Source organism: Stegostoma tigrinum, chromosome 15, assembly GCF_030684315.1.
Source record: "Stegostoma tigrinum isolate sSteTig4 chromosome 15, sSteTig4.hap1, whole genome shotgun sequence".
Lineage (NCBI taxonomy): Eukaryota > Metazoa > Chordata > Chondrichthyes > Orectolobiformes > Stegostomatidae > Stegostoma > Stegostoma tigrinum.
In genome coordinates this window covers 58,746,313-58,772,485 of record NC_081368.1, presented here as the reverse complement: position 1 = coordinate 58,772,485, position 26,173 = coordinate 58,746,313, and the positions used below count along the sequence as shown (strand labels likewise).

The 26,173-nt window shown below is 38.4% G+C and overlaps 1 protein-coding gene across 5 annotated transcripts in view; it reads right to left on the bottom strand.

Moving 5' to 3' along the window:
• Positions 1-26,173, bottom strand: part of diaph2 (diaphanous-related formin 2) — a 632,555-nt gene that overhangs the window by 78,895 nt on the left and 527,487 nt on the right. For 4 of the 5 annotated variants that reach the window (XM_059651484.1, XM_059651485.1, XM_059651486.1 and 1 more), the window contains 2 exons: positions 2,319-2,414; positions 1,293-1,340 (listed from right to left, as the gene is read on the bottom strand). In XM_059651484.1, coding sequence (XP_059507467.1) covers positions 1,293-1,340; positions 2,319-2,414 — 144 coding nt within the window. The remainder of the gene's footprint in view (positions 1-1,292; positions 1,341-2,318; positions 2,415-26,173) is intronic. The other variant, XM_059651487.1, reaches the window with a different exon arrangement.

The following is a 26,173-nucleotide window of genomic DNA, read 5'->3' as shown; positions in this document are numbered from 1 at the left end:
TAGAAATTGGATCATCCTTCTTTAAGTTAGCAACAATGCCTTGATTGACAGAAGGTAAAACGTATAATCCAGAGTTACTTCTTTTAACTGATGCTATTAAATTGGACTTTATCAGGCAGTCTATCAGTTGCAACTGAATCATTCATTTGCTCATTATTTACCCTATGAGCCTGAATTTTCTTTTTATCCATGGCTACAGAGGAAAGAAATATATTCAGTATTGCAAATTGGGCACAGGAAAAAAAGAAGCAAACATCATTCTCGTAACTCATTAGCGTTCCTATCTCCATGTTAACTACAAGCAGCTCATCTTTAACAAAGTATAACCCAGACAAAGTCCATGAACTTTTCAAAATCTTAAAAAATTACTCATAAATGTTATAATACGGGAGTTTCAGTCAGACACACATTTTTACAGCCAGTAAGATTTGTTTAGCACTTTCCAATTTTTCTAAACAAAGGGGATAGCAATTGCAATGAATAAGAACTGTGTCCAGTATGCAGTAACACATCCAACATTCAAGAAATCAAATAAATTGCCAGATTTCCAGACCGTGTAAAAATAATTCAATTTAAGCATTAAAACTTTCAAAAAATACTAAATCTTGTTTTACGATGCTCTGGCTTTTTTTTTCTGACAAATTATCTGCTAGGGTGTCAATCTGCTAATGATATTATAACTACCTCTGGTAACTTAATCAAGAAACACAAATGAATTTAATTGGTTCATGATAATTATGCCTGGGGTCTTAAGAGTATTATCAGGGAACTGGATGCAATATGCCACATGATACCTGGGAAATCAGTCCAAAAATGAAATTGAAAGTGGAGTTAATATTCCATTGCAACATTCCAGAGATGAACCTATTAAAAGTAATAATAACATACACATCTTCAAAGCTGCTGCTTCCCTACGGCAAAAAAAAAAGCAGATAAGACAGAATATCATCGATGTATTTCTGAAGCACAAAGTACAGGGTAAGGCCAGATTCCATTAAAAAAGTTTGGACTAGGCACAATGCTTGACATTTTGAGCTTAATGCCAAGGCACTGGTTGAGGCAACACTGGACATGAAATTGATATTGCTGAGAAACCTAAAATACAGATTTTCTAACAGCTAACATTAAGGGAAAATTTGCCATCATCAGACTGTCCTCCATCAGCGTACTGCCTGGGGCCCAAAATGAAGTTTACGGCCTATTATCTATCTATATTAAAGGAGCTCTGGGTTAGACTAGAAAGTAAGATAAAAGCAGTAAGCAAGAAGTAGCACTTGAATTTTTTCCTTTACCCTTATCAACAGGCCATCGGGATGTTGGACTAGCTGGACCTTGTTCACCTGCAATGACCAGGAAGCAAGCTATCAAAAACTCACTTTAATTGAATGACAGATGAATTTACAATGAAGGAACCCTTTGCAGTGTGAAAACTATAGTGTATAAATTAGCAGATTAGTCATAATGATCTGTTATGCAACTGGGAATATCTAAGCTGACTCAATAATATCTATTTTAATGACTGAACTTTTAAAAAAATTAACAATATAAACATAGGTAAGCATATCTGAAAATGTTAGATCAGCATTGCCCACTAGTTCAAATAAACTGATTCTCAATGGCAAACTTTAGAATAATTTCTAGTATTCCCAAGTACTTTGAAAGGTGATTAATAAAAATATTTCTACTTGTTATTTATAAAATATGTTCAGAGGTCTGTACTCATTATTGTTTAAATTGTGAAAACCTGCATTTCCCTTACTTGAGGTTTTGTCAACACATACATTACCATTTGCAAGATATCCATAATTATTTAATTATCCAAACAATGCTAAAAATGCAAATAGATAATATCTAGGTAGAATATTTGCACACATTTAAATACGTCTACACTTAAATGGCAATTAGTTTAGAGAATATATCCAAAGAAAATTAAAAATTTGAATTTCAAGGTATTATTGGAAATATTTCTATAATTTAACTTCTGCTTTTTTTTGCCAAATTAAATATTAAAAAGACTGCTGCGCTGTTAATTACATATTTGGCCTCGCAGTGACATTCATTTAGCCTATGTTTGAAGGGAGTGGTCCATATTTTCATGTGGAAAAGCTACCTTCCATTCTCTTCTTCAATGACTTTTAGGGCTTAAATGACTACTGATAAATGCCATCGACCTACTCCTTTAATAACAAAAATATACTTTTTCTCAAGTAGTCCTTAAATGTGTCCCTAAGGTTAATGAGAACTACTCTGAGGAAATAAGCAACATATCCTTTGTCTTACTTTTTGTAGCTGCACATCACTTAGACTTTATGACTTACCAAGATTTCTTGGTGTGCGCTTCCTGCGATCCCTGAATGCAGCACCTGACTGCAAGGCCTCCAGCAGGCTATCCATCACTCCCGTTTCATTACCCTCTACAGAAGCGAAACAAGAAAATTACTTCAATTTTGCAATATAAAAGTACATTATCTGTCAAGAATATTTCAGTCTGCATTCTTCAAAAATCAAACACTTAACAATAGTATCTTAAATTAAATGCCAACTCACAAGATTAGACAAATGGAGTATGCAAATTTGAACAAAAGGCAGCAGTCAAAAGCATTATTCCATGGCTGTTACATTAAAACTAAGCTAAAACAAATTGCTTCAATGTATATGTCTATGAAAAAATATCCAAAATTTTAAGATATCAACAAATCAGCACTTCAATAAACTCAATGAATAAAGCATTGTCAATCAGAAAAAAATAGATGTCTATGGTACAAAAACCATTAGATGTCAACACCTGTACTGTGAAAGCTCTATGAAACATTCCATTTTTCCCTGTTTCTTTCACATACTTTGACACCCTTTCCATCATGATAAAAATTACATGCCCAAATATTTAGTGTTCAGTTTGTAAACAAATAGTGTACAGACTATGCCATCATCTCAGAATATCATAGGATAAATTGTACTGTTACTATTCATCTTTCTTCAAGACTGGCCAGCCCACAGAGTCAATGTCAGAATGCTATTTTCTTCATTATTAACCCATTACTTTATTTTTGGGGCATATTCATAACAGACCAGTTTGACAAAGAAGTCTAATTTTAGTTCAACATGAATTTAATTCGTAAATTGAAAAGAAAAATAAACCCCAGCTACCATGAATGCAGGGTTACAATTTTCAACAAAGATATCAAATGTACCAGACATGTAAAGGAAGGCTGAATCATCTAAAATAGATATTAAAGGTGCTCTGGTCATGAAGAAATAAAGCAAATATTGAATTAGGGCATGAGAAGCAGCTTTAAACAAATGAAAGGAGATATAACACTAATTTTAGGGAGCAGTTCTTTAGACAGAGTAGGCAAAACTTCGAAAAAAAGCACAGGAGAAAATCATGGAGATAATTTAAGGAATATGTTGTTGTTAAAATGGGCAGATTTATAAGGTTCTCATGGATAAATTAATTAGGATGGAGCAAATAGACTTCTTCATCTGAAATTATCTTGTGTATAAGCAATTTTTCCTCATCTATAAACAATTGGATTGCGATGGAAAAGAGTCTTACTTCAAACTGTTCTGCAGAACTATGAATTTTCTCTTACTTCTGAAGGAGCACTTGGAATTAGATGAAATGCTGAGCTATTTTCCATTGGAGTCCATTTACTAATTGAATCTCGATGTAAGCTTTGTCTGGGTAAGAACGTCCTCTGATATTTCATTTTTTGTCACATCAGAGAAGATGGTCACTTGAAAAATAAGTTATTAAACCATTTCACCTAAATAAATCTATTCAGTGATCTTTAGTGAAAAGAAAGGTTTAAAATAGTAGCTTTCTGCATTGATTAAAATTATAAGCACAAATGTGGCCATACTGAGGGTATCTTTCCTTTGAAAAGCTTCATTATTCCGTTACATTTATGATGCTCCATTGAAAAGATGTAAAGGAGTGTAAGTACGACTATTAAAAAATATTCAGTGGATTGTGTCAAATCAAATCGATTGCAAAATTAAAACAGCTTGTCTGAGCAGTTATCCATGCAGTGAGTAAATAAACAATGAAGAAAACTTGACAAAAATGCCTCAACTAATTCATTCAATATATGCCAGGGGGCCTGTTATGGATATGCTTTGAGAATTAACACCTTCTTACTTGTGACAGCTAAAATGTAAAAAGGCCAATTATTTTTGAAATGAAAGGACATTGTCATCTTCAATTGAGAAGCGGAGTAAGGAATGTTTAGATTGTTCTATGATCAAGTCTTGATTTCCACTGATTTTCATTAAGTAATCATGTTTTGAACTATACAAACTTCTAAATAAGGTAACATTTATCGCAGATTTCCCCAGCTCCCAAAATTCTTAAGTAACCTTCAGGACCTATAAAGTCAATGAGTCCATGCTTCAGAAGAATATTCCCAAATGATGATCATTCATACTCATACTCTTTATGCTGCCTTATAGAATAGCAAGGTTGTGTACCTTGCTGTCAATTCTTTTTTAAGCAATTTTTGGACTACTTTACTTTGTTACTGGAATAAAATTGAGGTATTGGTACCTCAAGTAGATGCACAAACATTCAAACTTCAAAGTTTAATTGAAAAAAAAGTGTACAGCTGCTTTGCCTGAATATGAGTATTCAATAATGTAGGACAGCCTCCAATGTGGGAATAAGCAAACATCAACAAGGTAAACATACTGCTTTCTTAACATCTCATTTACTTTTGTCTTTATTGTGATGCTATACAGAAGCATGGCTGCCAAGATGTGTTTTTGCTGAATGCATTATGTAATTGCACGGATTAAACTCAAGATTGTACAAGGAACATCTTATGCACTTTACTTGACCAATTAAAGCTATTGATTCTCTGTTCTTACATTACATCTTTAATACTTCAAACACAATTTTCCAATTGGGATCCAATTTTCACCCAGAAGGAGAATATCTCTGCCATGGCAAATATGCCAGAATTTGCTGGGAATCACAAGTCGCACCCTCAAACTTTGTCTCAGCCATTTTTCAGAGGACAAGATTAGGAGTGGGCCATTTTCTGCACATGTGCACTTCCCAAAGGCTAACAGCCATATAAATGATTCACTGTCTACTGTGAAATGGGATTCCGGAATCCTTATGGTGTGAAGCCTGAGTGTGGAGAGAGAACAGCATGTCTGTTTTCAGTGTTGCCCTCTAGAATTCTTTACAATTCTCTAGTTATATTCTTTATAAAGCTCTAGTTAGGCCCCATTTAGAATACTGTGTCCAATTTTGGGCCGACCCGTCAGGAAGGACGTATTGGCACTGGAGCGTGTCCAACAGAGATTCTCACGAATGATCCCTGGAATGGTTGGTTTAATGTATGATGAACAGCTGAGGATCCTGGGATTGTATTCATTAGCATTTAGAAGGTTGAGGGGAGATCTAATAGAAACTTATAAGATAACGTATGGCTTAGAAAGGGTGGACGCTGGGAAGTTGTTTCCGTTGGGTGGGGATACTCGGACCCATGGGCACAGCCTTAGAATTAGAGGGGGTAAATTTAAAATGGAAATGAGAAGACATTTCTTCAGACAGAGAGTGGTGGGCTTGTGGAAATCATTGCCATGGAGCGCAGTGGAGGCTGGGACATTAGATGCCTTCAAGGCAGAGATCGATAAATTCTTGATCTCCGAAGGAATCAAGGGCTACGGGGAGAGTGCAGGGAAGTGGAGTTGAAATGCCCATCAGCCATGATTTAAATGGCGGAGTGGACTCGATGGGCCGAATGGCCTTACTTTCACTCCTATGTCTTGTGGTCTTATGGTCTAATTCTGATGTGCTCTTGTGGATGTGGCCCCAGGATACCTTGTTGGGAAGGAGCATTCAGTTTCCTCTGTGGTTGGGAGGGAGAATTTGCCCTTTGGATCAGCTGGCTGTGGAAAAGATTGCCTATAAATGCTGCATAAACTCCTTGGAAATTTTCCATTTGTCAAGATCAATCAAAAAATGTCAATTTGTTCAGAAATGTCATGTTGTGTGAAAATGCACAGTACTAACCGGATTCTGAACTGGACTAGCCATATAAAAAAGTTTGCACATGAAAACCACTCAGAGGCTGAGCGTTCTGTGACAAGTAGCTCACTTCCTGATTCCTCAAATAATGTCTGCTTTCTACAAGGCACAAGTCAGGAGTGTGGTACAATACTCATCAATAGTTTGAATCAGTGAAACTCAAACAACACTCAAGGTAGTTAGCATCATGCGGGACAAAGCAGCCTGCTTCAGCAGCACCCATGTATCATCAACATTCACTTCTTTGGTATCAAAGCTCAGTCAGCAATGTGTACTACCAACAAGATGCTCTGCAACAAGTCACCAAGGCTCCTTAGATAGTATCTTTCAAATAAAACAATCTTTCAACCCTACTGATCTTTACTGCCTACTATAAGAACAGTTGATGTATGGTAATACCACCATTTCCCAGTTCTCGTCCAAGCTACACATCATCCTGACTTGGAACTATAACGCTATTCCTCAACTGTTACTGAGTCAAAATCCTGGAATTTCCTGCCCACTGTGATCCAAGAAGGAGCTCTCCAGCAGATGGCTTTGCTGCATTTTTGCAGACCATATTATTTATGATATACACTAGTGTTAACGTGCGTTGTGGTGAAGAAACTGAATGTCTGAAGGTGCTAAGTGAGGGGCTAATCAAGCGGACTACTCTTTCCTACATGTTGCCAAGCTTCTTGAATGTTATCAGAGCTGCACTCATCCAGGATACTGAACGTGTTAGCAAAATGGTGAAGGCAGAAGGGGTGATTGGTGGAAAGTGGCACAGGGAGCATCATGGATATGAGCATGCATAAGCTGGAGTGAGAGTGCATGGGGAGTGATGGGAGTATTGAAGGTATGCTTTAGAGTTTCCACCTTTTAGAGAGATAAGTTATCATCTTTGGATATGGTCATTGGACATTTCCACTGGAGACAAATCAATGTCAGGGACTGTGGAAAGATATGCTTGCACTTAAGACATGTATAAGCTCATTGGGTCTTGCAAAGGTTTTTGGGCAGCTTCTTGTAAAGTATAAAAACGGTTCACTGCTGCAATATTTGAGAATGCCCGTTTATATCAGTCCAATGTAAGATTTGTGCAACATGACTGATTTCCAAAACTATCATTTTCATGATGGGTACCTACTGATGATATCGGCACCTGCTTTCTGAATAGAAATGTTCATTCACTAAAGATTTTAGGTACTTAAGGCAAGAATTTATTTACATAAAGTATTAACCACAAGTGAAATGTTTGCTTAGCTAAGTCATTGAACACTTAAGAGAAAGGTTCGTTTCTTCATAAGGAATTTGTTCTTCCAATTTCAATGTGCTATATGTTTATTTTGCACTAATGCGAGTGCACATTTTCATAAATAGGTAACAAATGGATCAAGTGTAGATAGTGAGCAAGAGGGATGTTTTCTGTTTTATTTATAATTCCCAGGTAGGCTTTTCATCGAGCCCAGCTTGGGAACAGGGTGTCTCTTAAGCTCTTCTCCGGTTGACTCCCAATTCAGCCTGCACCCTGGACCGAAAGTCCAAAATGTAATGGCTATTTTGAAAGTTCAAGTTGACAGAACTATGAAATTCGGCTTTTTTTTTAGTTATTCTTGAACAATGTACAGCAAAGCTCAACTACTGAACCTAGTCCATCTTAGTTTATTTTCTTCTGGCCCTCAACTCCAAAACAATGATGCAAGATTCTGACCTAACGCACAATTATCGACAGCAAGTCAAGAAATCCTGACACAGCATCACATATCATCAATAACTTGTACATTATCATACTGTTAATGGCTAAAAGTGGGTTTTCAGGATTGTTCAAATGAAAGAAAGAGAGCTGGAGAGACAGAAAAAAGGGGTTTCCAGAGAACTTCAGGTCTTGGGAGCTGAAGGCATGGCCAGCAATGAAGAATTTATTAATATCTGATATATTGAAGATACTAGACAGATACTTCAGAGAGACGTGGGGCTGAAGGAGATTAGAAACAGCACAGAGGTTTCACAAAGGTTGAAAGTTTATTTAAAAAAGATAGGGTGAGTCGTCATGGTTAATAAAACTATGGAGGTGTATGGATTACAATTTAATTTTTTTCAGCTTTCAACACAAATGCGATAAGTATCGCCATGAACAATCATTTTTAAATTGACTGAAACAAAGAAATATCACACCTTCCATTACAAATGCTTCTCACGAATGAAGTTGAGTGACGCATTTAAATTACTAGTTAAGACAGTTCTGACCCTTTGAATTTGGTCAAATTTATCAAGGTTTAACATCCTCATCCATGGTACCTATGTTTGTCTAGCTTCCATTAAATACTATATCAAAGGAAAGTGGTCTCCCATTGTATATGGAAGGCTCAACTATCTCCATCTGCACTGGAATGAAAGGGTGTGAACGGAACTTAAACTAAGAAATCAGTGCTGAAAGTGTGTCAAGTTGTTCTCAGTTCTAGGAATAGTTTATGAAGTTAGGTTGTTGTACCTTCTAATTTGCCTATAACAAACTCTGACCTTAAGAATATTAGACCATAAGATATTGGAGCAGAAGTAGGCTATTCAGCACACCAAGTGCGCTCCACCATTGGTGCACTACCTCAAATAACAGGAAACTGCAAAGTGATAATAATTTAGAAACATCTCAACTTCATAGAAAATTAATGCAATACATTTGGCATGCATCCGTGTGTTGGGAATATGAAGAAAGCAGTGCCAAATTCAAAATATTGAACACTTGTGGAACGAAAGCTAAAATGTCCATGATCCGTATGGTTTGAGATGATAAAGTACACTGGTCAGGTCAAGCTCAGAAGTTCATCAGGTCAGTAGCGTTACTAGTGAGATGTATTTTACACAAAACAACCTGTTACATTTGACCTATTCTTAAAAAAAATGAATGATCAAGAAATAAAAGGGACAGAAAACCCATTGTTTTAAGCTTAACATTTGTATAAATGAAGTGGAACCTAATAGAGCAAATAAGCTATTCAAAAGGAAAGATAATAGGAATTAATCAACCTTGACTAAAACTAATTGCAAGGAGTGGCCAAGCAGCAAAGTGGGATTTACAAATTAGACTTAGTGTATTTCCATTGAGGCAACAGAGCCACTATGACCATTCAGATGCTCTGCAATGGAAGCTTAAGCTGCCACTTATAGTCTGTAATTTTCCACTCATATTCTGCAATGGCAAAAGAGAAGTTACCTTCGCAATATTAATACCACTCAAATTTCAAACGTTGCTTCATTAATCTACCAAAGTAATAGATTTTGTTTGCTGTTATCTCCTTTACTACCATTTTCTTATTCCTTGTTCCCTTTTCAAAAGACTTTTACATCATTATTTCCAGTCTTTTTTATTTCTCTAAAACTCTCAATTAGTTAGTCTTTGTTTGTCCTTTTCACTTGGTTTCCAGTTTATAACTAAAAGGAAAGAACATTTCAAAACATTTCTACTAATCAAAAATTGTACATTTTCTCAGCATACTGAAAGTGAGAATTCTGCTGATTAAGATGGCTGAATTTGTAAATCTGGTGGATTTCAAAACACTAAAATAAGAACAGTCTGTTGGCAAAGGTATGCACTCATCAATAGGTCAATGGGAGAGTGGGTAGACTTGTGCTTGGGTGTGCTGTGGGTTTAAAACTGATTGACTTCATTTCTCTCTGCTGGGAGAATTAACAGAAAACACAAGAAGATATGTTAAATTGATGTCAGCACAAATTTTTCAAATGGGTAAGGTAATGTTGGTTTCAATGGGAGGGAAGCAAGGGCAATTTTTTAAAGTCAGATTAGGCACAGCAGCCCAGCTCATTATGAGGATAAACATTCTGTTTAGGACAAATGAAAAATAGAAAATATAAAATAATACAGATCAAAAACAACTTGTTATATTAGGTGGGCTGCCCCAAGCACTTCAATACAAAGTTGCAGTACAAAGTTGGTCACCTGGCTAGTAGTTACATCAGAACATCAAGGTGCAACCTGTACAGCTAGGAGTTTGGAAGAAATGGTAAATATGGTTTCTACAAAAACACAGAATTTCATCGTGAATTTTAATGTCATCTGACATAGTTTTCTCACTTTCTGTTAACTGTTAAAACAGTCATCTAAACTTTGACAAGTTTGAGCAAATTTCCTGTTAATAATTTGCACACCTCAGTTTAAAATAGTTTTGCAACAACTATTATAGAAGTGTAATAACTTAATTCCCGGTCACACTTTCTTTTTCAGTTTTAATTTGCAAAGCCTCTGTGTGTCCAATTTTAATCTACAAAATGGCAATTGTGCATCAATACTCATCAAATGCAATGCATGGTTATTAATCTGAAAACTGCTAATGGTGTTCAAACAGTCCGTTTATATCTGCTAAATTAACATGGACCAAAATATTAAAAAGGCAAGGCAATTTCGTCTGCTCCACACAGACAATTGCAAGAGATAAGACCTGAGACTGCTTATAAACTGAATTTTTAAATTTGAAATTTTGTTCATTTCAGAATGTAACAATGAATATACTTGTAAATATCAAAAGAAAATCTAAGTCTCCATTATTTCTATAACAATCCCCTTCCGTCTACCTTCTTTCTTTTGGCTGAAACAATTACAAAGTTCACCTAACTGCATCTTTTCCAACCAAAGGCTCCACCTGATATGTTCACATTTACTCCGAGGTGCTCAATAATTTGCTATACATTTCCAACAGCTGACTGTTGCATAATCTAACGAAGCAATAAATCTAACGAAGCAATAAATCAAAAATTTAGAAATCGCATATCTCAATAATATTGCGAAGAATGATTTCAAAGCAATTCTACTGAATTTCCAGAAAAATTCAGATCTGGTAGCATTTGTGGAGAGTGAAACATGCTACATTTCAAGTCAGGAGCTAAATTACTCATTAATATAACTATGGAATACATGTAGTCCCTCTTCCGCACCTACACAGGCCCCAAACCCCACCTCTTCCTCCGGTACATTGATGACTGTATCGGCGCCGCCTCTTGCTCCCCAGAGGAGCTCGAACAGTTCATCCACTTCACCAACACCTTCCACCCCAACCTTCAGTTCACCTGGGCCATCTCCAGCACATCCCTCACCTTCCTGGACCTCTCAGTCTCCATCTCAGGCAACCAGCTTGTAACTGATGTCCATTTCAAGCCCACCGACTCCCACAGCTACCTAGAATACACCTCCTCCCACCCACCCTCCTGCAAAAATTCCATCCCCTATTCCCAATTCCTCCGCCTCCGCCGCATCTGCTCCCACGATAAGACATTCCACTCCCGCACATCCCAGATGTCCAAGTTCTTTAAGGACTGCAACTTTCCCCCCACAGTGATCGAGAACGCCCTTGACCGCGTCTCCCGCATTTCCCGCAACACATCCCTCACACCCTGCCCCCGCCACAACCACCCCAAGAGGATCCCCCTCATTCTCACACACCACCCTACCAACCTCCGGATACAACGCATCATCCTCCGACACTTCCGCCATTTACAATCCGACCCCACCACCCGAGACATTTTTCCATCCCCTCCCCTGTCTGCTTTCCGGAGAGACCACTCTCTCCGTGACTCCCTTGTTCGCTCCACACTGCCCTCCAACCCCACCACACCCGGCACCTTCCCCTGCAACCGCAGGAAATGCTACACTTGTCCCCACACCTCCTCCCTCACCCCTATCCCAGGCCCCAAGATGACTTTCCACATTAAGCAGAGGTTCACCTGCACATCTGCCAATGTGATATACTGCATCCATTGTACCCGGTGCGGCTTCCTCTACATTGGGGAAACCAAGCAGAGGCTTGGGGACCGCTTTGCAGAACACCTCCGGTCAGTTCGCAACAAACAACTGCACCTCCCAGTCGCAAACCATTTCCACTCCCCCTCCCATTCTCTAGATGACATGTCCATCATGGGCCTCCTGCACTGCCACAATGATGCCACCCGAAGGTTGCAGGAACAGCAACTCATATTCCGCCTGGGAACCCTGCAGCCATATGGTATCAATGTGGACTTCACCAGTTTCAAAATCTCCCCTTCTCCTACTGCATCCCTCAACCAGCCTAGTTCGTCCCCTCCCCCCACTGCACCACACAACCAGCCCAGCTCTTCCCCCCCACCCACTGCATCCCAAAACCAGTCCAACCTGTCTCTGCCTCCCTAACCGGTTCTTCCTCTCACCTATCCCTTCCTCCCACACCAAGCCGCACCCCCATCTACCTACTAACCTCATCCCACCTCCTTGACCTGTCTGTCTTCCCTGGGCTGACCTATCCCCTCCCTACCTCCCCACCTATACTCTCTCCACCTATCTTCTTTACTCTCCATCTTCGGTCCGCCTCCCCCTCTCTCCCTATTTATTCCAGCTCCCTCTCCCCATCCCCCTCTCTGATGAAGGGTCTAGGCCCGAAACATCAGCTTTTGTGCTCCTGAGATGCTGCTTGGCCTGCTGTGTTCATCCAGCCTCACATTTGATCAACTATGTGAGTCACTGAGTTTGTAGACTTTTTTTCTAATTTAACCTATTTAAGCACGCTATTACACACCTCTGGAGCAGGCGATACTTTAAAACCGTGCTTCCTGGTTCAGAGGTAGAGACAGTGCCATTTAAGTTTAATAGTTACACACTGATTCACGCAATGATGGTGAGTCTAGATTGTCAAGCTGTAGTGCTACACTGCAAATATCTATAATGCGAGTGGCACCTTCAGTGGTACATTTGTGAACACCCTAATAAAATCAAATGTGCAACAGTGCAACACTCTACTTGCGAACCAATCAGCTCTCCCTTCTCACACAGCACCTCTCCAAAATGCTGTTCTTGCAAATGTAGAGCAAATTCATGGTGAAAGGCTTCAAAATAATTTTTTTTTCAAGCAATACTTGACCTAAGACATAGAATCCAGCTCCCTTCTGTTTTCATAATCTCTTCCAGAACCAGAACCCTTCGAGATATCTGCGCTTCTCTAAGCCTGGCCTCTTGAGTATCTCCATTTTATTTGGTCTACCATTGGGGCTACATCTTCAGTTGCCTCGGCCCTAAGTTTTAGGATACCTTCCCTAAACAGCTCTATCACAATTTGATACAATCCTCAAGATTTATCGCTTTAACTAAACTTTTGATCAGTTGACCTGACACGGCACAATGAAGCGGTTTAGCAACTTTAATATGCTGTTGCTAGCCTAAGTTGTTCCTAATTACAGTTGCATGTTTAAAAGACACAAATAACAATCAAATATAAAATGGTCTTTTTTAAAAGCAAGATAATAAAATGTGAGGCTGGATGAACACAGCAGGCCAAGCAGCATCTCAGGAGCACAAAAGCTGACGTTTCTAGGCCCGAAACGTCAGCTTTTGTGCTCCTGAGATGCTGCTTGGCCTGCTGTGTTCATCCAGCCTCACATTTTATTATCTTGGATTCTCCAGCATCTGCAGTTCCAATTATCTCTGATACTTTTTAAAAAGCATTTTACTTGAGGAGATTGACAGCTTCATCATTAAAATGAGATTTGTAGTTGTGTGCCTTATTGTCACAATATACAACTGACATTTACCTGTGATACTCCTAAGCATTACTTTCTTTTCATTTTGTCCAATAATCTACATATGCACTGCCCAACGTGTTAAATTAACTGATAAGGTGGTAAAAGATAGACATGACTGGTGATGATCGAAGTAGAAACCAGTTTAGACAAGGTATTAAATCTCCAAAGTCAAACCTAGAATGAATGAAAACAACACTGTCTGGAAAAAATATAGTTTTGCAAGAGTTTTCCCTGAGTAAACAATAAGTGAGGATAAAACTTTGGAAACTATTCACACCTGATTTGGAAGTGTAACGGCTATTCCCAATAAAAGTGAAGATTTTTTGAGCTGTCATTTACAATAATTAATGATTACGCTCAGCTTACAGTAACTCATTTTAAAAAAAAAGGAAGCCTGTTGACTTGTTGAACTTGTATTGGTTATTTTGAAGAGCAATCAAGTTAATTTCATTTGTTGGCTCTTTCCTTAAATCCTAAAATACACTGTCTATTCCCATTCTCTTTATCAAAATATACCACTTCTTTTTTTAATTAGATTTCATCTGCAATGTGCTTGCCCATTCCAACAACATGGCTTTGTCCTCTTAAAGTCTTATTTTGAAACTAGAGTCACTGCTTAATTCAATTTCAAATTTTATGCCATCTGCAATTTTCAGAACTGTGCCTTATATCAAGTCCAAGTCATTAATGCCTATCACAATCAGAAGTGATCCTTGCATTGAATCCTATGGAACACTCTACACTTTGTTCCAATGAATAAGAAAAAAAGCAACTATACAACTATTCACAATTCTATTGTGTAAAACAGATACAGAGTAAAACAGATTACTGTCAACCCTTGATCTGAAAATATAGTGGTGATCCAGGGCGAATGCCCATGACTTTGATTTTTGGGGTATGTGCAGGTTTTCTTTTCCTTTAAGCTACTCTGGCGCTTCAATGAGAAAACAAAAATCCCAAAAATATGACATCTTCGACTTTGAAAAATATCATATTAAAAAATTAACTGTTTGAAGTCATCAAATTCACAACTTAATCAATATTTAGCATTAGATGAGAAATGACCATAACATACAGCAAAGAGAGGAACAGCTTGGAGTACATTTTAATCCTTTGGAATAAGTGACATTATTGCAATATATTTATGCTCAAAGTAGACGCAGCCTTGCATTGAATCTTTTAGCAATCCTTGATAGGCCTAAGATGGACAAACTGAATTTTATTATAACTAATGATGGACCTGTTAGAATTTCATTATTCGAGACTGATTGTGTAAACTCATGTCGAGACCCAATATTTACCAAATGTTAATGAAAATATCTATTTATAATTCATTTTCTGTGAAGCATTTTATGGTAGAGCTGGTGGTCAAAGCCTTTACCATTCTACCTCAACAGAGAAAATTAAATATCCAGGGACAGATATTTAAAAGCGAATATAATGTTAAGTTCCACTAGTCTCAAGCCAATTTCTCAACAGCTTAAGGTACAAAACTTCCTCAGTTTGGCACTAAATTGCCAACAAGCTGCAGTTGTACAATGCTTTGATGTCCCTTGGCCATGTGAGAAACAACTATTTGGTAGCAACATCAGAATACTTGGCTGGATGTGTGTTGCAATAGACAGGTTATAAAAACATGCTTAAAGATAGGATAGGAAGTGTCAAGACAAATAGGTCCAAAGGGAAGTTCCATACAGTTACAACCTGGCAGCAAATGCTTTGTCTTCCACCATGTGAGGAATATCAGTGGGAAGAGAGTGGAGCAAAAGGTATGACCCAGGTGGAGGATTGATATTCGTGGAATGTGATACAGAAGCAATGGAGGTCGCATCATTAAGAGTCAAAATCATGGCAGGCAGACAAATGAAGTAAAGAATTCTGAAATCATTCCACTAACAGTCAGAAGATTTGGACAAGTTGTTTGCAGTGAAAAGAGAACGTGAAAGAAGTCAGATCTTGAGATAACTAACATATTATTAAGCATTTTGGCAATTATACAAGCAATTATAGATGATTTAGAAGTGGATCAATCAAACGCAGGGTGCAACAACATTAATTTCAGATGCCAAACAAATAAGATTCTGGCTCGTTCATGGGTCAAATAGGCAATCTTATACAGTAAAGCCAATCATTTATAGTTCATTTTGGCAAAGTATAACTGAATATCATGAGCATCCAAATACCCATCTTTGCAAATATCGTCTACCCTTTGGGAACATGTAGCAATGAAGGAGGTGGCTAAAGATGGAATTCTGGCACACATTTAAGGTATTGGACTCAGGAAGAAAAATCATTGCTGGAGATATGATGAATGTTGACACTGAGCTTAAGGATTGGCAGCAGAAAAGGAAAATCAGGAATGGCTTTTTTCATTGGAATTGATGGAAATTGGGTCTCTTTCAGAGGTTTTCAGAAAGAAGTGATGCCTTAGCAAATGAAACCATGCATGAAATTAATAGGCAGCAATGCAAGAGAAGTTTCAGTTATATTTAATATACACACACAATCATGATCAGTGTTTCAAGTAGGTATCCACTGAAATTATGAATATTGGCACACAGAACAGGAAACTTAACTTCAGTTCTAATTGACCTGACATGGGAGTATCCTTGAAGAAATTTTAGTTGTGGCTCAGTTGATGGCACTCATACTATTGAGCTCAAAGCTTATATATTCAAATATCACTTCAGAGATGATCACAAAAGTTGATATTTAATACAGTCCTGAAGGAGTACTGCACAATTGGAGGCAAGATGGAGGGCCTGGTCAGTACTCGCAGATGGACACATATTATTTTGAAGAACACTAGGGAGCACGCCTCAGGGCCTGGTCAATATTTAACAGTCAACTGTGTCACTAAATATGTTATCTGGTTTTTACAGGCAATTCTTGTTTGTGGGATCTTACTGAGGGCATATTGGTTGCTACATTTTCTAGACTATGACAAACTTTACAACTTAGAAGTACTATATTGTTTGTAAAGTACTATATTGATTGTAAAGTACTTTGCGATGCCTGCAGTTCCAAAGGAAGCTATAATAAATGCAAGTCTTTCTTTATTTTATTTTGACAACAGAAAAATTCATCTAAAACATCATAGAACAGGGATATTGCAAATAACATGCTAAAGCTGAAAAACCTAGAGACTTGAAATTAGAAACACCTCATTACTTCACACCACACACTCTATCATAAGTTAATCGACTTCAACTATTATGTTTTGTATAGTCAATTCATTGAAGTGTATTTCTTTCAAATATGGTACCTTTTTTGTTAATTTAGAATGTGACTTTCAGCAAAAATACTTATGACAACTTCTCACTGGAAAGTAGTTGGAAGTAGAGGCCACAGTGAAACTCTTTCATTTTTACCCTGTCTAAAAGTTGACTTCATTTTGGCTCACCCATTTTGGCAAACTGGTTTGGAAATTGCTGGTTGGCCAGAGGAACAGATGCATTTCATGGCAAAATATGCCAAACATCAAAGTGACAGATTAATGACTTTCTCTGAGTATTATGTCAAGACAATAAAATTACCTGGAAATAAGAGTGAATCTGCAATTTGAAAAAAATTGAAACGCAAACAATATCTCAGCAAGTAATAACAGATATTGAAACAGCACCTGAAAAAACAGCCCACAGATTTTTTCATAATGTTAATAGCTGGTGTAATTTTATACTTAAAATACCTAGGTGTCAGAAGCAATCAAAACTTCCAGGGCAACCACTGTGCTTCCATTAAAGCATTATAAAATAAACTCGGAAATTCAATTACTACAAGGGATTGTGACTCAGAGTTCAACATCAATTCGCTTCTCTCTGGTTGGTGCTATTTCTTCCACAATAATCAGGAACTAATGAGGATGTAAAAATAATTAAGTTTAAATATCATCTAATTAAAAAAAAAACTGTCCAATCAGCACAACATAGAATGTTTTGCATTCTGAATAATTGCTCATTAACACATATTCATCTTCATGTCACTGAATAAATAGGCAGCATGTTGAGGAGATAGTAGATTCTCCAGCATCTGCAGTTCCTGAGATAACAAGGTATAGAGCTGGATGAACACACCTTAGCCGGCTGTGTTCATCCAGCTCTACACTTTATTGCAACATGTTGAGGAATTATCTTTAACCAGACCAACCTCAGTAGCCTCTTGCAGTTCCAAGCTCTCTGACACATCTATCCCTGTCTATCAATAGCTGAGTCTTCTGCCGTTCAGGGCCTCAACTGCAGAATTCACTCTGTGAACCACTTTACCACTCAAGTTTACTTTCCTTTTTAACATGCTTTCATATAACTAGCTGTTGCCTTATGTAGAAAGATAGAAGGAACTGCAGATGCTGGAGAATATGTGATAACAAGGTATAGAGCTGGATGAATACAGCAGGCCAAGCAGCATCAGAGGAGCAGGAAAGCTGACGTTTCGGGCCTAGACCCTTCTTCAGAAGTTCAGTTTCAAATTTTGCTTTATAACTCTCTCATTTTGTTACATAAACAGTACTATAGGAATGCTAATTGTTACAATTCTGTTGTAATTCTCTCTCCAATTTCCAAATAATATGTGGCACATAAACAAAATGACTGCAATATTAGAGTTCTATTGCTCCTTGTGCCAGTTTAAATCCAATGATGAAACAAAGCTTTTGAATCAGACTGAAATAGTAATGATTCAAATCCACTGGTCATTCTTTATTGATTATGCCTGTGCACTTGTTGGACAGGTAATCTCACATTATTCAGTACAATATGATTACAAGCTGATTATGAAGTAAACTTAATATTGCCTTTAATGTTTTTGAGAAGATTTATAGCTCTGAATGTGGAAGAGGCTGTAGACTCACTTGCCAAGCTGGTGTGTTTGATTGCGGACGTTTCGTCACCATGCTAGGTAACATCGTCAGTGCACCTCCGGTGAAGTGTTGGTGTTCTGTCCCACTTGTTATTTATATGCTTCGGTTTGTTAGGGTGGCTGGCATCACTTCCATTTCTGTTTGGAAGTGGTTTGTATATTGGGTAAGTTCAATATTTTTGTTGATGGAATTCTGGTAGGAATGCCAGGCTTCCAGGAATTCCCTGACATGTCTCTATTCGTCTTGAGCTATTATAGATACGTTGTCCCAGTCGAATTTATGTCCTTCTTTGTCCACGTATACTGAGATCAGCGAGAATTGGGCACATCTCTTGCTGGTTAGTTGATGTTCGTGTATCCTTATTGTCAGTTTGGTCTATGTAATGTTTCTCACAGTCCTTGCATGGTATTTTGTGTACTAAGTCTATTTTATTGGTTGTGGGTGTGGGATCCTTTATGTTTGTCAGTAGCTGTTGAAGGGTGGTTGTTGGTTTGGGGGGCTACCCTGCTACCTAGGGGTCTGGGTAGTTTTGTGCTCATCACTGACATGTCCCTGATATATGGTAGTGTGTCTGGCCATGTTGTGTCTTCTTGTTGTGGTCTGTCGCAGAGGTAAAAGTGGATTGTGCTTTTTGGGCATCCATTCCTTTGAAGAACTCTGTATAAGTGCTCCTGATCTTCTTGGCACAGTTCCAGGTTGCTGCAGTGTGTTGTGGCTTGTTTGAATAATGTCCTGACACAGCTCCGTTCATGGGTGCTGGGGTGGATGCTGGTGTAATTAAGTATCCATACCGTATGTGTGGTCTTTCTGTATACGCTAGTCTGGAATTCCCCGTTGTTCTTACATTCCACCATTATGTCTAGAAAGGATAGCCAGTTGTTGTTCTCATCTTTTGTGAATTTTATTCCGGTGAAGATGTTGTTTATGTGTTTGTGCGTTTCTTCTAGGCTTGTGCATTTGATAATCATGAAGTTGTCATCTACAAAGCGGACCCAGAGTTTGGGTTGTATAGTGGGGAGCGCTGTCTGTGCTAATCTTTGCATTACTGCTTCTGTTATCTGTTCTGATACTGGGGATCCCATTGGCATTCCGTTGATTTGTTTGAATATACGGTTGTTGAAGTGGGTTGTGAGGCACAGATCCAGCAGTTTCAGGGTGCTCTCCTAGTTGACATTATTGGTGTTGTGGGGTGTCTGCGTTCCTGATTCATCCAGCAGTGTGGCAATTGTCCCTTTGGCTCGGTCTATGTTTATGGACGTAAATAGTGCTGTTACATCAAAGGATATCATTATTCCGTCCTCTACTATTTTGGTGTCCTTGATGATGTTGAGGAATTCTTGGGAGGAGTGGATGTACTAAGTACTGTTGTTTACTAAGCATTTCAGTGTCCGTTGTAGTTCTTTGGCTTGTCTATATGTTGGTGTACCTAGTAGTGAGACATTAGGTCTAAGGGGGGGCCTCTGGCTTGGTGTACCTTAGGGAGTCCATAGAATCAGGGTGTGTTGGATCCTTCTGGCTTCATTTTTTGGTAGTCTGTCTTGCTGATATCTCCTGATCTGTGTAATTTCTTCAGGGTTGTTGTAATCCAATTTTCTAACTGTGGTGTTGAGTCTGTTGCGATCTGTTGGTAGGTGTCAGTATCTGCTAGGAGTGTGTTAGCTTTCTCCCGCTCTATTAAGGTTTACTGTCATGTGTCCTTTGTCCGCTGGTAAGATTACGATGTTTTTATCTTTCTTGAGTCTTTCCACGGCTTTCTTCTCTTCCGTATTCAATGTGTTCCATTTACCTTTTCTGCTAAGTGTTGGGACTATTGTCTGTTTGATAGTCTGTCGCACTTCCTCTGTGAGTGCGTTGCTTTTTGCTGTCGATCCCAGTGCAGCCAGGAAGTCAGTCTTTTTGGTGTCTCTGTAATCCTAATTTAATTAGTGCACTTCCTTTCCTTTAACATTTTTACAAGTAGTAAATTCAGTTACCAAAACAGGGATTTAGCTCTTAAAGTGCTCTGAAAGCTTTGTTAAGAGCTATTTGAATACTTTTTTGATGTATAATGATATCTCCATGCCCTTTTGCGTATGGGTCTTGGTTACATTTGGATTGCTTTGTGAATGCTTTCTAAAGTATACTGTGTCATAATTCAGTCTGTACACTAGGCTGGTCTTCTCAGTGTCTGTAAGTGGTCAGTCTGTGATGTTCTTGATTCACATTTCGGTGCTATCCATGTCGTTGTTATAGCTGAGTTATTGCCTTTCCCCATCCATCGAAAATAAGCAAGCATGATTATAAAGTTAAACGAAACAAAATGCAGAAATCTTACAGTAAAACATTGTTCAAGAGGCAGTTATATATGAGGTTACCAACATTCTAGTCTAATCTACAAGATGATGAATGGTCTTCCTCTGAAAGGAACAGACTGGACTGTATGTTCTGATAGGCTATCAACGCTACCATGCTCGTACAAAGCACAAATTAGTGAGGCTCTGTCTCCTATTCATGTCAAATATAATTGAAACTTGCTTTAAATTCAATTAGTGGTTATTTGTAGCTTCTTTTTTGCTATAGAGACTCCAGATATATTACACATCAATAATGTCTGGAGCAAAGCTTTACTAAGAAACAGAAGTGATGGTCAGAAAAATACCTTGTTGACGAGTGTCTTGACGCAATATACTTTAGAAATCATTCACAAAGCAATCCAAATGTAACCAAGATCCATACGCACAAGGACATGGAGATATCATTATACATCAAAAAAGTATTCAAACAGCTCCCAATAAAGCTTTCAGAGCATTTTAAGAGCTAAATCCCTGTTTTGCTAACTGAATTTACTACTGGCAAACATGTTAAAGGAAGGGAAGCGCTCTAATTAAATACTAGCTCAACCTGATACATGTGGAATTGAGGAAAATTTTTTTTTGTTTTATTATGGCTACTGCTAAGCGTTTGGATTAATTGAATTTAAAGTTACTAGTGCATCCAATATGTATGTGTGTTAAGTTTGATGGCTGCAGCATTGTGGTAACATTGGTAACTGTTTGCCCAGAGCCGAACTGGTTCCCAAATTTTACGAAGTAAGTTGATAAAGATGCAGATAGGGGTTGTCACAATTTTGTGGTGTGCGCTGCATTGGTGCATTATCAAACTAAATTCGGTTTTGTACAACAAATGCCATCAGTACAACGTCAAAACCACTGGTGTCCTCCACCTCCATCTGATAATTTACTCAGGATCACCATCAGGATATGACTCCCTCTACTATTAACAGAAGTGGCTCTATAATTAAACTATGCAGTTGCTCCTCCCATTGCCCTATTTTCAAACATACAATTATGTAGATGCTGCTGTGCTTGGACTTAAAAGTTCTGTCTTAATAATAAAATAAACTTGAATAGAGGTTTAAGATCTCACAACAATGCCTACAAATTATGTATTATAAGCTTCATGTTAAGAAAGGCCAGTATTCCAACACCACAGCTAGTTATTTTTGTAACAATAGAAATGTGTGTATGACAGAGTGGGACGAGGAGGAAAAAGATTAATGAAAAACAGTCTTTATTCCTTGCACTCTCCTCTGTCTGTTACCATCAATCTGTACTAAAGGATCTTCCACATCTTTCCTAGGATGGTGAGCTTTTCTTAGACCTTAATCTTACATTTCCTTATTCTTATGTCAAACAGGGTAATCAGCTAATTATAGCCAATCATGCTGTGATACTTGAAACAACGTTCCGAAACAAGCACCAAGAACTTCCATTTTGATAGCACCTTTAAAATGGGACAAGAAAACAAGCGAAGTGCTTCACTGAGGCATAAGCAGAAATGAAATGCGAAGGAAGAAGTTTTGTAAATGATCAGATGTTAGGTTGAAGAGCTGGGTTTTAAGCATAATCTTAAACCAAGAGAGAAAGATGGAAGGATTTACAGAGGGTATTCTAGAGCATAATATTAATGCAGCTGAATTGAGGGTGACACCGTTGAAATAATGCAGTATTCCCACAGGGTTTTAGATATTTTCTAATCCATCTGATTCAGAGATGTTAGTACGCGCCTCTGGAGCAGGTGGGACTTGAATCCAGTACCTCTGGCCCAAAAGTAGGGGCATTACCATCAAGCCACGAGAATCTCACTGCCAGCTCTGTCTTTGGCCAAATACAGTGTTCCAATGAACTTCAATCCAAGCTGAAGGAACAGAACCACACTTTTCAGTTGGGCTCTTTATGGTCTTCTGAACACATCATAGAAATCTGACAAGTTCAGGCTATAACTGCTTTGCTACCTTCCCCCATTTCGTCACCTTTCTCCTGCAGAGGTAAGTCATAACATTTTTTTCAATGACAGCAATTGTTTATCATGCTGCCAGTCAAGCCCGCTTTCATCCTAACCTTTGCTCCTTTACTTGTTCTGTTGCTACGTTCTTTGACTCTGCCTCACCAACTCTTCTATCATTTGATATTGTCCATCATCTGGTTAATCTTAAATCTTCCCTTTACCTATTAAGCACTTGCAAGATTTTCTATATAAATTCAAGTCATTGGTGTCATTGTTGTCCAGGGGTCTCTCAGTTTTGAGTTTACACTTTCGCCTTCATTGCTGGTGAAAGAAAAGTGCTTACTGGCATCAGCCTTCTCTGTCGCTGTAAACATAGAAACAACAGTCGCCAAATGAATGTTCAATTAAATCTCCAACACTTTTCTGTTTCAGATATGGGCATATCTTTTGCTTAAAGTTGAAGCCTATTGTTCAGAGCTATATGGATTCAGATTTCAAATTCTCACTTTATAGGAAGCTGAACATTCACACCTCCCACTGTCTCTTTTCAGTTACTCATCAGTTCCTAATATGAAAGTTATTTAATTAAGTCCTATTGAGGGGATTGATCCAAGTTGAAAATTATTAAAACTGGCAGTGTTCTATTCTTGGGCATACTAACCATTATTGTCAATTACTCAGCAACTCAGAAGCTAAAGCCCTGAATTACAAAACTGCTAAGGCTTTGGAACAGGGATAGAAGATGACTTTCAGAAAGTGAGAATGCGCTCTTCAGTTTATGATGACAGATCACAGACCTGAATCTTTAACGCTGGCAAAATTTGTGGAGGGATAAACAGAGTCACTGAGTGTTTCCAGGGCTTTTTCTGTCAATTTAATAAAGCTATAGCTGATCTTGATTCCAATGCAGACAGCTGTGGATAGGAGATAACAAGGTGTAGAGCTGGATGAACACAGCAGGCCGAGGAGCAGGAAGAAGGCTGACGTTTTGGGTCTAGACCCTCCTTCAGCTGTGGATAGGGTTTTATTCCCACCCATTGCAACATCATTTGGTAAAATGCAGTAAGTCCACTTTAAAACTCACTACATAGTAGAATGGGAATTTCTGATGGAAAATGGAAAATCAGTGGAGTAATTAGTTTATTTTTAGTCTTCATCAAGGTTAATCTCAAAATCCAATGGCAAAAGAAAGATCAAGCATGCCTATATTTTATATCTAAAATATGTGAGGTGAAGGATCCTGGAAGTAAAGGATGCTTTTAAAGTATAAATCATAGATGTTGTGGTTTACACGTTCTTCCACACAAAAGGTGGGATGATGGAATTAATGAACTCAATTAGATTTGGTTATTATTTTATTCATTCTTACAATTTGCTGTTTATTGAACGAAGTCATAACCATACGAAAAATTAAATGTCAATTTTAAGTTACTCTTATGAGGGAATCAGTGTTAGTTACTTGAAACTTCTAAGATGCAATTGTTATGGTAGAAATTTAATGTCAGTAGATTAGATTCAAAATTTCTTTTCCTTAAAATTTTAGATTCTTTCATATTCTTACAATGATTTATAAAATTATGCTGAAATTCATTTCATTATGATGTTTATGTTTTAATCAAACCCAAAATTTAAACACATATTGTTCGATTCACTAATGTAAATCTATTAACATGGCATAGAAGCCAATCTCTGGGACAATTCTGTTAAAGTTGTAAACACATGCAAAATAGAACAGGCTGAATGAATTGAAGGTTACAAAGGACAGAATGTAGGAAGCTGTCCAGGACAGAACTGAAACAGTCTACGCTGGAAACGTCAATTTTATGGATGAGGATTTCCGTTGCTGATTCACTGAGACAAGGTGGTGACAATAAGTACCACCTCACAGGAACAGCTTGGTTTATATTTTCTCAGTTTTTTCAGAAATGCTAAGTACCGACGCAGTTAGACCTTTCTGTTGAAATAGAGTGGCTGTGAGTTAAATTTATAGAAACATTCAGTCTGAAGCACATCAATGCATCAAGTTATGCAATGAAAATCTACACAGTGGTATGAATTTCATCTGAGCAGTGTTGAACTTTACTAGTAAGTAGACTGCTGGAGTTAGAGATAATGGGAACTGCAGATGCTGGAGAATTCCAAGATAATAAAATGTGAGGCTGGATGAACACAGCAGGCCAAGCAGCATCTCAGGAGCACAAAAGCTGACGTTTCGGGCCACTGCATCCCAAAACCAGTCCAACCTGTCTCTGCCTCCCTAACCGGTTCTTCCTCTCACCCATCCCTTCCTCCCACCCCAAGCCGCACCCCCATCTACCTACTAACCTCATCCCACCTCCTTGACCTGTCCGTCTTCCCTGGACTGACCTATCGCCTCCCTACCTCCCCACCTATACTCTCTCCACCTATCTTCTTTACTCTCCATCTTCGGTCCGCCTCCCCCTCTCTCCCTATTTATTCCAGTTCCCTCTCCCCATCCCTCTCTCTGATGAAGGGTCCAGGCCCGAAACATCAGCTTTTGTGCTCCTGAGATGCTGCTTGGCCTGCTGTGTTCATCCAGCCTCACATTTTATTAGACTGCTGGAGTTACTTCTCCTTGCTTTGTTTCTAGGTGTTTTATTTCACCTGTCACATCAGATCTTAATCTGAAGAATTAAAACATTATGAGGAAACACACGAGGTATTACACTGCTAGTTTGTATGTAGGATAACAAGGTGTAGAGCTGGATGAACACAGCAGGCCAAGCTGCATCAGAGGAACAGGAAAGCTGATGTTTCGGGCCTATACCTTTTTTAATCTCAGAAAACAGTTTGTATGTAGCCGTTCTTATACTCTTAGTGGTATATGTATTATCAAGCACAGGGCAGCAGTCCTGGAGCAGGGGCCGGTGTTGGGGGAAGCGGTCCCGGAGCAGGGGCCGGGGTTCCGGAGCAGGGGCCAGTGTGAGGGAAACAGTCCCGGAGTAGCGGCTGGTATGTGCAGGAAGTCCTGGAGGAAACCTTGCCTGGAGCAGACTAGAGGGGGGATGGTTGTTGGACTGGGGTCTGGCGCGAGAAGTCAACCCACGTCTGGAAGTCTCTGCATGGAGCTACTGCAATGTAATGTTTATTGGTAATTTATCTGACTGTCATGTTAATCCTTTAACTGTGTCTTATTTCTAAATTAAACACTGTAAAGTAATACAACTACTTTTCTTTTTATTCCTCTTTTGTATTTACGTTTGTACCTAGGTACTTGTGCCTAAGATGGTGTTATAAAAGGCAACGTTGTAAAACTTTTCACTGTACTCTTGAATATGCATGACAATAAAGGATATTCTATTCTATAATGAGTTTAACTTAGAGTTTCACTGTTTTGGTGTCCAGAAGTGTTGCAAAATTAAGCAGGAAACCTATCTTCTGATACAACAATTAACTGCTAAGTTTCACTCACTGATTAAGTAGAGTATTTGATTTTTCAAATTGGTGAGCTCTCT